The sequence below is a fragment of the Neoarius graeffei genome, chromosome 4 (genome assembly GCF_027579695.1).
Source record: "Neoarius graeffei isolate fNeoGra1 chromosome 4, fNeoGra1.pri, whole genome shotgun sequence".
Taxonomy (NCBI): domain Eukaryota; kingdom Metazoa; phylum Chordata; class Actinopteri; order Siluriformes; family Ariidae; genus Neoarius; species Neoarius graeffei.
Window position 1 is genome coordinate 66,161,839 of NC_083572.1, and position 12,982 is coordinate 66,174,820.

Here is a 12,982-nt window from a genome sequence, read left to right on the forward strand (position 1 = left end):
GCAAGGAACACCAAACACATGGCAGAAGTACACCCCGAATGGGACATCATTCAATCATAGTGAGCCCCAAACACAGATGTGTGTCCATATAGCATTTTTTTTCTGAAATCCAGCACCTTTTTTCAATTATTCCCAACAAGGAGAGAGTATGCAGCCACCTAGAGAAAAAGCACTGCACCCAACATCTTTTTTTCAGAGCACTCCACCTTTTATGTCCAGCCACTCGAAGTGCTTTGAGTTGAAAATTTCTGAACTTTTGATCAAAGCCCACATGTCGTCACTGTTGCTGCTTTTTAGGCAACCAAATCATATGACTGCTAGAGCGGTGATACGTTGTCAAGATATTGTTGCCAGAGAAACAAAACCCACAGCATGGGAGCATGTTTTTGATGAAGTACTCCCTATCGCCCTGCCAGTGCTTTTCTGCCAGAGAAAAAAAGCTATATGGACAGACCCCCATGATGGACAGAGAGAGAGCATGCAAAACTTCACAGCTCATGATCAAGCCATGCAAAATAGATAATGTCTGAAAATGAGGAGCATACTACAGGGCTTTTGTAGAGTAGGGTTTCAAAGGTAATGATTTAGGATAAAATAAAGATGACTTTTTATAACGTTTTTCAATAAAAAGAAAACTTTTTTTACTTTTAAAAAGAAGCATTAATGTGTTAGATTTATTCATTGTCACAGGTAAAAGTAGTTGCCTATTTGTGTATATTAATGAAAGAATTTTCGAGAAGGTTTCTTTCCTTCTCCCATCTACTAACAGGCAAACTTTGTTCATTGATGGTAATTATGAAATTACAGAGGTGAACAGTAATGAAGTACATTTACTTGAGTACTGTGCTTAAGTACACTGAGTATCTGTACTTTGAGTATTATTTTTTTGGGAAACTTATGACTTTAACTTCACTATACAGTGGGGCAAAAAAGTATTTAGTCAGCCACCAATTGTGCAAGTTCTCCCACTTAAAAAGATGAGAGAGGCCTGTAATTTTCATCATAGGTACACTTCAACTATGAGAGACAGAATGGGGGGGGGGGGGGGGGGGGGGGGGGGGGAATCCAGGAAAATCACATTGTAGGATTTTTAATGAATTAATTGGTAAATTCCTCTGTAAAATAAGTATTTGGTCACCTACAAACAAGCAAGATTTCTGGCTCTCACAGACCTGTAACTTCTTCTTTAAGAGGCTCCTCTGTCCTCCACTCGTTACCTGTATTAATGGAACCTGTTTGAACTCGTTATCAGTATAAAAGACACCTGTCCACAACCTCAAACAGTCACACTCCAAACTCCACTATGGCCAAGACCAAAGAGCTGTCAAAGGACACCAGAAACAAAATTGTAGACCTGCACCAGGCTGGGAAGACTGAATCTGTAATAGGTAAGCAGCTTGGTGTGAAGAAATCAACTGTGGGAGCAATTATTAGAAAATGGAAGACATATAAGACCACTGATAATCTCCCTCGATCTGGAGCTCCACGCAAGATCTCACCCCATGGGGTCAAAATGATCACAAGAACGGTGAGCAAAAATCCCAGAACCACACGGGGGGACCTAGTGAATGACCTGCAGAGAGCTGGGACCAAAGTAACAAAGGCTACTATCAGGAACACACTACGCCGCTAGGGACTCAAATCCTGCAGTGCCAGACGTGTCCCCCTGCTTAAGCCAGTACATGTCCAGGCCCGTCTGAAGTTTGCTAGAGGGCATTTGGATGATCCAGAAGAGGATTGGGAGAATGTCATATGGTCAGATGAAACCAAAATAGAACTTTTTGGTAAAAACTCAACTTGTTGTGTTTGGAGGAGAAAGAATGCTGAGTTGCCTCCAAAGAACACCATACCTACTGTGAAGCATGGGGGTGGAAACATCATGCTTTGGGGCTGTTTTTCTGCAAAGGGACCAGGACAACAGATCCGTGTAAAGGAAAGAATGAATGGGGCCACGCATCGTGAGATTTTGAGTGAAAACCTCCTTCCATCAGCAAGGGCATTGAAGATGAAATGTGGCTGGGTCTTTCAGCATGACAATGATCCCAAATACACTGCCCGGGCAACGAAGGAGTGGCTTCGTAAGAAGCATTTCAAAGTCCTGGATTGGCCTAGCCAGTCTCCAGATCTCAACCCCATAGAAAATCTTTGGAGGGAGTTGAAAGTCCGTGTTGCCCAGCGACAGCCCTAAAGCATCACTGCTCTAGAGGAGATCTGCATGGAGGAATGGGCCAAAATACCAGCAACAGTGTGTGAAAACCTTGTGAAGACTTACAGAAAACGTTTGACCTCTGTCATTGCCAACAAAGGGTATATAACAAAGTACTGAGATGAACTTTTGTTATTGACCAAATACTTATTTTCCACCATAATTTGCAAATAAATTCTTTAAAAATCAGACAGTGTGATTTTCTGGATTTTTTTTCTCATTTTGTCTCTCATAGTTGAGGTACTATACCTATGATAAAAATTACAGGCCTCTCTCATCTTTTTAAGTAGGAGAACTTGCACAATTGGTGACTGACTAAATACTTTTTTGCCCCACTGTATTTGAAAGACAAATATTGTACTTTTTACTCCACTACATTTCTATCAAGGTCCTCGTTACTCGTTGCGATGAAGCAGCTTTGAAAGTGGATGTTTTTTTCTCTTTTAAAACAGGATTGTTTTTGTCCGCAGGTGACACTGAGACAGCCCATCAGTAATCACTAGGGTCACATCACATCCATAGACTGGATAAAATCAAGATCAATTATTTCTCAGCAGCGTTATTTGAACACAATCAGTTGATGGCAGAATGGAAGGAGGAGGCGGTTCTTCTGGGGAATGCATGCACTCATGGCCATACCTAGAACCCATGTTTCAGTTTTCAGAAAGGATTAAAGATACGTTTCGTTTAAAATATTTGCTTTGCTGAAAACGAACCACATCACGGCCTACAAAAACTCGCCGTCCAGCCTGCAGAAGCATATTGAGGTCTGTAAACGCATTCTTCCAAGAGAAAGCTTGCAACGAAGTTGTCTGTGCTTTTAGGGCTAGTGATAACATTGCAATAGCTATGCAGTCTGGTTAGTCACATGACTTTCTATGGATTTGTTCAAGTTGCTGTAGCCTTGTCCACAGCTAACGTTAACACATAGCTAGTTAACTTGGACACTTTTAGTTAGCATGTAAAAACGGAGTTACGCTAACATGAATAACGTTAACTTATCTGAAGTCCTTTCAGAAATACGTGTTTTAACATAATCTTGCCAAATAAACAGAATGTAGAAATCTTTCTTTTCTCGTAGCGTTAGCTACCCAATACGATTTCGAGTTTGAAAAGAGTTTGCTAGCATGTCAGCTGAAGCTTCACTGACTAGCTAGCTTATCGTTAAACCACCATGATGGCACAGCATGTGTTCATATTGTGAATTAACATTTCTGTCTTTGGTAACGGCATTAGGTTTCATAAGCGTTGTGGCAATAATACAACAATGCGTTGACAGAAAAGGTACTTTTAATACGCAAGTATTTTTAAAAGCAAGTACTTCAGTACTTTAACTTAAGTAAAAATTTGACTGTATAACTTTCACTTGCATTGGAGTAACACTTGACCAGCGGGGTCTGTACTTTGACTTACAGTGGTACTTGAAAGTTTGTGAACCCTTTAGAATTTTCTATATTTCTGCATAAATATGATCTAAAACATCATCAGATTTTCACACAAGTCCTAAAAGTAGATAAAGAGAACCCAGTTAAACAAAGGAGACAAAAATATTATACTTGCTCATTTATTTATTGAGGAAAATGATCCAATATTACATACATGTGAGTGGCAAAAGTATATGAACCTTTGCTTTCAGTATCTGGTGTGACCCCCTTGTGCAGCAATAACTGCAACTAAACGTTTCCGGTAACTGTCCTGCACACTGGCTTGGAGGAATTTTAGCCCATTCCTCCGTACAGAACAGCTTCACCTCTGGAATGTTGCTGGGTTTCCTCACATGAACTGCTCGCTTCAGGTCCTTCCACAACATTTCGATTGGATTAAGGTCAGGACTTTGACTTAGCCATTCCAAAACATTCACTTTATTCTTCTTTAACCATTCTTTAGGAGAACAACTTGTGTGCTTAGGGTCGTTGTCTTGCTGCATGACCCACCTTCTCTTGAGATTCAGTTCATGGACAGATGTCCTGACATTTTCCTTTAGAATTTGCTGGTATAATTCAGAATTCATTGTTCCATCAATGATGGCAAGCCGTCCCGGCCCAGATGCAGCAAAACAGGCCCAAACCATGATACTACCACCACCATGTTTCACAGATGGGATAAGGTTCTTATGCTGGAATGCAGTGTTTTCCTTTCTCCAAATGTAATGCTTCCCATTTAAACCAAAAAGTTCTATTTTGGTCTCATCCATCCACAAAACATTTTTCCAATAGCCTTCTGGCTTGTCCACGTGATCTTTAGCAAACTGCAGACGAGCAGCAATGTTCTTTTTGGAGAGCAGTGGCTTTCTCCTTACAACCCTGCCATGCACACCATTGTTGTTCAGTGTTCTCCTGATGGTGGACTCATTAACATTAGCCAATGTGAGAGAGGCCTTCAGTTGCTTAGAAGTTACCTTAGGGTCCTTTGTGACCTCGGCAACTATTACACGTCTTGCTCTTGGAGTGATCTTTGTTGGTCGACCACTCCTGGGGAGGGTAACAATGGTCTTGAATTTCCTCCATTTGTACACAATCTGTCTGACTGTGGATTGATGGAGTCCAAACTCTTTAGAGATGGTTTTGTAACCTTTTCCAGCCTGATGAGCATCAACAACGCTTTTTCTGAGCTCCTCAGAAATCTCCTTTGTTCGTGCCATGATACACTCCCACAAACATGTGTTGTGAAGATCAGAGTTTGATAGATCCCTGTTCTTTAAATAAAACAGGGTGCCCACTCACACCTGATTGTCATCCCACTGATTGAAAACACCTGACTCTAATTTCACCTTCAAATTAACTGCTAATCCGAGAGGTTCACATACTTTTGCCACTCACAGATATGTAATATTGGATTATTTTCCTCAATAAATAAATGATTAAGTTCAATATTTTTGTCTCGTTTAACTGGGTTCTCTTTATCTACTTTCAGGACTTGTGTGAAAATCTGATGATGTTTTAGGTCATATTAATGCAAAAATATAGAAAATTCTAAAGGGTTCACAAACTTTCAAGCACCACTGTGTTCCCAAACCCGACTTTACAGCGGTATCGGATCATTAGAGCTGGTTACTCTCCGTTCTGTCGTTCAGTTAGTTTCGTTTTCCTGCTGCGTGTGTGACGACAGACTCTGAAGCTCCGTTACAGATTAAATCGCAGATATACGTTTGGAAAACAAATATATTCAAATATACTATTAACACATGTATGAAATAAGGTTACCTGTAGTGAGTGTGTTGGTTAAAGTTCTTGGTGTTGGTCTGCACTGGGCTGGGTGTTTAAATAAACGCTCAGAGCAGGAGACAGTCGACACCTCTCCAAGTGTGACGCGCCTGCAGCACGCATTCTGGGTAACCTGACAGAAACCATGATTCATCCCTCAGTCTGTCTGGAAGTGTATTTTAATTTCATAAAAGTCACAATCTCAAAATAAGCTGATGCACAATGTATTACAGTCCACCAAATGGCATAAAGGTGGATAAAATAAACTACTATGTCTTGGCAAGTTTCCCAACACTTACCTTCCTTCCTACCAAAGAACCGCATTAAATAAAACACCAACCATAATAAAAAGAAGCTAATGTTGGTCTAACTCGTCTAAATTTGGCAAAGATCCTTCAAGAAATGGTGATGTTAACCCAAGACAAACAAAAATCCAAACATCCACCACCCAGGGGCCAACTGGGGACCCTACATGAATTTTGTTTCCATCTGCAAAATTCCAGGTCATCCCCGGACCTACTTGCCAAATTTGGTGGAAACCTGTTAAGAAATGGTGACGTTAGCTCAAGACAAACAAACAACATTCTACATGGTTTAAATTAAATTATCTTCGAATGTTAAAAAAAATAAAATTTTATCATTTCTAGTGGTAAAAAGATGTATCCCAAAGGTTTATCGAAAATCATAATTGAGTCTTCTGTGATGCATCTACAAGATTCTTGGGAATTATTGTTGACTAGCAGGTTACCCGGCATTGCCAGGGTTTTGCAAAATTCTGGGTTGCCCCCAGACTTCCATGTCAAATTTAGTGAAGATCCGTCAAGAAATGATGTTAACCCAAGACAAACAAAAATCCAAACATCCACTACCTAGGGGCCAACTGGGGACCCTCTGGGGCCCATGCATGAATTGTGTTTACGGACCTACTTGCCAAATTTGGTGAAAACCCGTTAAGAAATGGTGACGTTAGCTCAAGACAAACAAACAACATTCTACATGGTTTAAATTCAACAAATTATCTTCGAATGTTAAAAAAAATCTAATTTTATCACTTCTAGTGGTAAAAAGATGTATCCCAAAGGTTTATCTAAAATCATAATTGAGTCTTCTGAGATGCCTCAAGTGTCATCTACAAGATTCTTGGGAATTATTGTTGACTAGCAGGTTACCCGGCATTGCCAGGGTTTTGCAAAATTCAAATTTGGTGAAGATCCGTCAAGAAACGGTGATGTTAACCCAAGACAAACAAAAATCCAAACATCCACCACCCAGGGGCCAACTGGGGACCCTCTGGGGCCCATACATGAATTTTTTTGTTTACATCTGCAAAATACCAGGTCATCCCCAGACCTACTTGCCAAATTTGGTGAAAATATGTTAAGAAATGGTGACGTTAGCTCAAAACAAACGAACAAACAAACTTTGCTGCTTATTATATTAGATGAAAGTTTGAACTGGAGAGAGCACACGGACTGGGCTAGTAAAAAAAGTGAATAAATCAATTAGTATAATAATGAGGGTCAGTCATTTAGTTTATATAAAAACAGTCTCCTTACTCTTTACTAAAGTTTAATTTATCCTCATCTTTCTTATTGTAATATGGTTTGGGCAAGTACTTTTCCTCTTACCCTTCACAAAATTCTGGTCCTCCAGAAACGTTTTGTGAGAATTACAACCCAATCAGAATCATATGTTGCATCTAATCCTTCTTTTAAAAAACTGCAGGTTCTTACGATTTATAATATTAATATTTTCCAAATATGTGTTTTTATTGATGTGATTCATTCAAGCAAAGGGAAATGTTCCTGAATAGTTTAAGAGCTATTTTGAAATTAATTCACAGGTTCATTCTTATTTAACTCCGCAGTCTGAAGATTTATCCTCCTCCTAAATTTCTAACCAGCAGAGGACAATTTTCTATAAGATTTAGGGGTGTCAAGTTATGGAACAGCATTTGGCAAAAAACTGTTCCTCTATAAAAGGTTTCAAGAGATGTTTAAAAGATAATTTAATTGCTGTGTTGCAATTTGATTTTTTAATATATTGTTTATGCATGTTCTTTTTTTGTGAGTAATGGCTTGCTATTACCATTATGAAGTTTCTCTTTATTTTTAGCAATGTTATAGGTGGAGGCTTCGAATAAGCCTGTTGGGCTTTCTGCCTCTCCCTGCACTATATTGCTTACTTTTATTTTTTTGTTGTTGTTTAATGTGTGTGTTTTTTTTAAATTGTGCTAAATAATTTATTTAAAAAAAAAAAAAAAGAGAACCATCAGGGTCAAGAGTCCACTTCCACACAAAACCAAACTTACACTCTTCACATCCTTATTCGTAACAAATAGGAGCAAATGCACGGATACAAAAATGCCTAAGCTCAGACTTTAAGTCATGATACAAAAAGGGAATAGTTATAAATGTTGGAGTTGTATTTATTTTTCTATAAACATAATTTGCAGTAACAGTCATCCACTGCTGTTCACATTCCCAGTCTGTCAACACATAACCCCTCTACAGTAAATACACATCTTACTGTAAATCCATCCACACACAGCAAACATGTTTAACACTTCAATCATTCAAACCTGAAACAAAGATATTAAAAAAAAAAAGTGGAAAAATGGCAGTATACAGTAGCTACATGAAGTCAAGTTATTTACATGCACTGAATCCTACTGAAAAGTTATAGCAAGCTAGTTGATCGACAAGGTTTTAGCCCTGGTTAATATTCATAAATAAAATACGAAGTATTTGATATGAATTTATTTATTCAGGAGCGATTCAAAAAGAAATCCCAGTATCCCATTATTATCCTCTTAAATTATTAAACCATACTTTCGTACCTCCACTGGAATTAAAAAATACAATAAAAATACAAAAACATTTATGATTAGAGCTTTGGCACTAATCAAGAAACCCCCATTTTCTTGTGAAAACCATTTCCCAAACTATTTCTCACATGTTTTAAAACTCGTGTCTCATTTTATTTCTCTGAGATTAGTCTGAAGCAGCACGGAAATTAAGCTGCCTCACAGGCATACAAACTCACCAAAATTTCCAGTTTGACATGGAATGGTCACTTCCTTAGGAATTGTGTGTCTCTTAACAAGGCTCACTGTATAGATTGAGGGCTCAAGCGTGTAGTGGAAAGTGGCGAGATCGAACTCTATTCACAATACTTTATCTTAAGATAGACATCGTAACCAACTTCAGGAGAATACAAACAATGCTTAATACAAAACACTGCATTATACAAAACCACAAATTTTAAATGATTGGGGGGGGGATTGATAAAGGAAACACTGGATTTATTTGATACCAAATGATTATCTTTGGTTTTTCTGAACACACCTTTCTCTGTTTTAGCATGTGAGCCGAAACACAGGTAGGAACAGACTTTGTACAAGTTAGTTAAAATCCAGCTTTTATTACATTCTGGCTTACAGCTTTTATTCCATTCAGCTTTTTAGTGTCATAATAAAGAGAGGTAAAGAGAAGCTGGAGATTTAGCAAAACCAGAAAGACATGGACGTTAATTGGGGAAGTCTAGAGTGAAGAGAGGTCCAGTGGCGCCAAGGGCTCTCTCCAGAAAGAAAAGTGACTGAATTCTGGGTAATCAAAGGATGCAGGCCGGCCTTTACAGAGGAGAGGGAAGACATGTTCCACAAGTTCACTCAAGTGAGAATACCTAGGACACACCCAATATTCACATTATATAATAATAATAATAATAAATAATGCTGGAACCACTTCAATTATGTCTGCATGTGTCTTTCTTACGAGGACTTGTGGGATTTGCTGTTCTCTTGTATAAGCTCCCCCTTAGGGTTCACAGTGAAGATCCGAGTCTCAGGTACGCCAACATTCTGATAAGCAAATGCATCCTGGACACACGCACGCACACGTTACTCTTTCAGGAAAATAAAACTAGCTACAAGACTGTAGTGACTTCATTTCCACTGTTGGCATAAGGCTTACATTGGTCCTGTTGCCAAAGGCAGCGTAGAATGGTTGTCTGTGTGGATGAAAAAGGTCTCTAATATCAGTCAGGCATGCGATTTTAAAGACCTCTGGCTTCTTCTCAATTACCTCCCTGTAGAAATACAGGTACAAAAAATGTTCTAATGTATAGCATTGATGCACGACACAAAATGGTGCATTAACTATTTAAAAATATTTAAATGAATGGTGTTGTACCTGTGTAAAGCTGAGAATAAGCTGCTCGGAGCAAGCAGCACAGGTCCTTTAGGCAGTACAATACCTTTATCACTGACCCATTGCAGGTAGCCTTTGGTGATGTTTGCCATGCCTATGGCACGAGCTGAACAATACAGGAACTTATAGCCATTCCTGGACAATACACAACACACTACTGCTAACCTCGGTAATAATAGCATTGTTAACGGTAATCCACACAATTTTTCACTTGATCCAATTGTCAGCAAAGACATGAGTATTTTGCATTAGAAAGATGAAGCAAACTTAACTAATAACTAGTAAGGCAAGCAAACATGCCCAAATCATAGTAAACTTACATTATATGGCCAAAAGTATGTGGACGCCTGGCCATCACACCCATGTGTGGACCTTCCCTGAAATGCTGCCCAAAAGTTTAAAGCACACAATTGTAGAGAATGTTTTTGTATGCAGTAGCATTAAGACTTCTCTTCACTAGAACTAACGGCCCAGTCCAAACCTATTCCAACATGACAATGCCACTGTGCACAAGACCTTGAATGTCCTGCACAGAGTCATGACCTCAACCCCACTGAATTGGAATACTGACTGTACCCCAGGCCTCCTCACCCTGCATCACTGTCTGATCTCATTAACACTCTTGTGGCCGAATGGGTAGAAATTGCCACAGCCATGTTGTAAAATCTAGTGGAAAGCCTTTGCAGAAGAGTGAAAGCTGTTACAAGAGCAAGTGGGGACCACTTCTAGAACAGGATGTTCAAAGAGAACATATGAATGTGATGGTCAGATGCCCACATACCTTTGGCTATATAGGGGTTTTTCAAACAACGTCTAGCATTTCAGTCTTAAAAAGAGACTCACTTATATTGCTTCCAACACTACATGACAAGTAAACATTATTAATAGTAAAAAGGTATGCAACACAGCTAAAATAGTATTAGCAACCAACTCAGTTGGTGTGTGTATTGTACACACAATTTTTTTTATTTACACACAGTGGTGCTTGAAAGTTTGTGAACCCTTTAGAATTTTCTATATTTCTGCATAAATATGACCTAAAACATCATCAGATTTTCACACAAGTCCTAAAAGTAGTTAAAGAGAACCCAGTTAAACAAATCTCATCTCATCTCATTATCTCTAGCCACTTTATCCTTCTACAGGGTTGCAGGCAAGCTGGAGCCTATCCCAGCTGACTACGGGCGAAAGGCGGGGTACACCCTGGACAAGTCGCCAGGTCATCACAGGGCTGACACATAGACACAGACAACCATTCACACTCGCATTCACACCTACGGTCAATTTAGAGCCACCAGTTAACCTAACCTGCATGTCTTTGGACTGTGGGGGAAACCGGAGCACCCGGAGGAAACCCACGCGGACATGGGGAGAACATGCAAACTCCACACAGAAAGGCCCTCGCCGGCCCCGGGGCTCGAACCCGGACCTTCTTGCTGTGAGGCGACAGTGCTAACCACTACACCACCGTGCCGCCCCAGTTAAACAAATGAGACAAAAATATTATACTTGGTCATTTATTTATTGAGGAAAATGATCCAATATTACATATCTGTGAGTGGCAAAAGTATGTGAACCTTTGCTTTCAGTATCTGGTGTGACCCGCTTGTGCAGCAATAACTGCAACTAAACGTTTCCGGTAACTGTTGATCAGTCCTGCACACCGGTTTGGAGGAATTTTAGCCCGTTCCTCTGTACAGAACAGCTTCAACTCTGGGATGTTGGTGGGTTTCCTCACATGAACTGCTCGCTTCAGGTCCTTCCACAACAATTCGATTGGATTAAGGTCAGGACTTTGACTTGGCCATTCCAAAACATTAACTTTATTCTTCTTTAACCATTCTTTCGTGGAACGACTTGTGTGCTTAGGGTCGTTGTCTTGCTACATGACCCACCTTCTCTTGAGATTCAGTTCATGGACAGGTGTCCTGACATTTTCCTTTAGAATTCACTGGTATAATTCAGAATTCATTGTTCCATCAATGATGGCAAGCCATCCCGGCCCAGATGCAGCAAAACAGGTCCAAACCATGATACTACCACCACCATGTTTCACAGATGGGATAAGGTTCTTATGCTGGAATGCAGTGTTTTCCTTTCTCCAAACATAACACTTCTTATTTAAACCAAAAAGTTCTATTTTGGTCTCATCCGTCCACAAAACATTTTTCCAATAGCCTTTTGGCTTGTCCACGTGATCTTTAGCAAACTGCAGACGAGCAGCAATGTTCTTTTTGGAGAGCAGTGGCTTTCTCCTTGCAACCCTGCCATCCACACCATTGTTGTTCAGTGTTCTCCTGATGGTGGACTCATGAACATTAGCCAATGTGAGAGAGGTCTTCAGTTGCTTAGAAGTTACCCTGGGGTCCTTTGTGGCCTTGCCAACTATTACACACCTTGCTCTTGGAGTGATCTTTGTTGGTCGACCACTCCTGGGGAGGGTAACAATGGTCTTGAATTTCCTCCATTTGTACACAATCTGTCTGGCTGTGGATTGGTGGAGTCCAAACTCTTTAGAGATGGTTTTGTAACCTTTTCCAGCCTGATGAGCATCAACAACGCTTTTTCTGAGGTCCTCAGAAATCTTTGTTCGTGCCATGATACACTTCCACAAACATATGTTGTGAAGATCAGACTTTGATAGATCCCTGTTCTTTAAATAAAACAGGGTGCCCACTCACACCTGATTGTCATCCCATTGATTGAAAACACCTGACTCTAATTTCACCTTCAAATTAACTGCTAATCCTAGAGGTTCACATACTTTTGCCACTCACAGATATGTAATATTGGATCATTTTCCTCAATAAATAAATGACCAAGTATAATATTTTTGTCTCATTTGTTTAACTGGATTCTCCTTTTAGGACTTGTGTGAAAATCTGAAGTTGTTTTAGGTCATATTTATGCAGAAATATAGAAAATTCTAAAGGGTTCACAAACTTTCAAGCACCACTCTGTCTCTGTGTGTGTGTGTGTGTGTGTGTGTGTGTGTGTGTGTGTGTGTGTGTGTGTGTGTGTGTGTGTTGCGCGCGCACACCTCAAAATACTGGAATATAATGAAACAGCTCTTTTTTTTCATAATCTAACTAAAAAAGGTGAACTTCCACATATTCTATATTCGTTACACAAAGTGAAATATTTCATGGCTATTTGTTTTAATTTTGATTACGGCTTATAGCTCATGAAAATCAGAAATACAATACCTCAAATTATTAGAATATTTCAAGTTTGAATAAAACAGTATAAAAATACTGTGTATCTTTTGGTCTAGTTCAGTAGAAGCAACCACAATCATGGAGAAGACTGCTGACTTGACAGTTGTCCAGAAGACGATCATCGACACCCTCCACAAGGAGAGT

At 39.6% G+C, this 12,982-nt stretch overlaps 1 protein-coding gene across 2 annotated transcripts in view; it reads right to left on the reverse strand.

Moving 5' to 3' along the window:
• Positions 1-7,816: 7,816 nt before the first annotated feature.
• The window catches only part of zgc:123305, a 44,459-nt gene continuing 39,293 nt past the window's right edge, over positions 7,817-12,982 (reverse strand). For both annotated transcript variants that reach the window (XM_060919497.1, XM_060919496.1), the window contains exons 17-20: positions 9,603-9,755; positions 9,384-9,498; positions 9,186-9,289; positions 7,817-9,093 (exon numbers count right to left, since the gene is read on the reverse strand). In XM_060919497.1, coding sequence (XP_060775480.1) covers positions 8,952-9,093; positions 9,186-9,289; positions 9,384-9,498; positions 9,603-9,755 — 514 coding nt within the window. In that variant the 3' untranslated portion in view covers positions 7,817-8,951. The remainder of the gene's footprint in view (positions 9,094-9,185; positions 9,290-9,383; positions 9,499-9,602; positions 9,756-12,982) is intronic.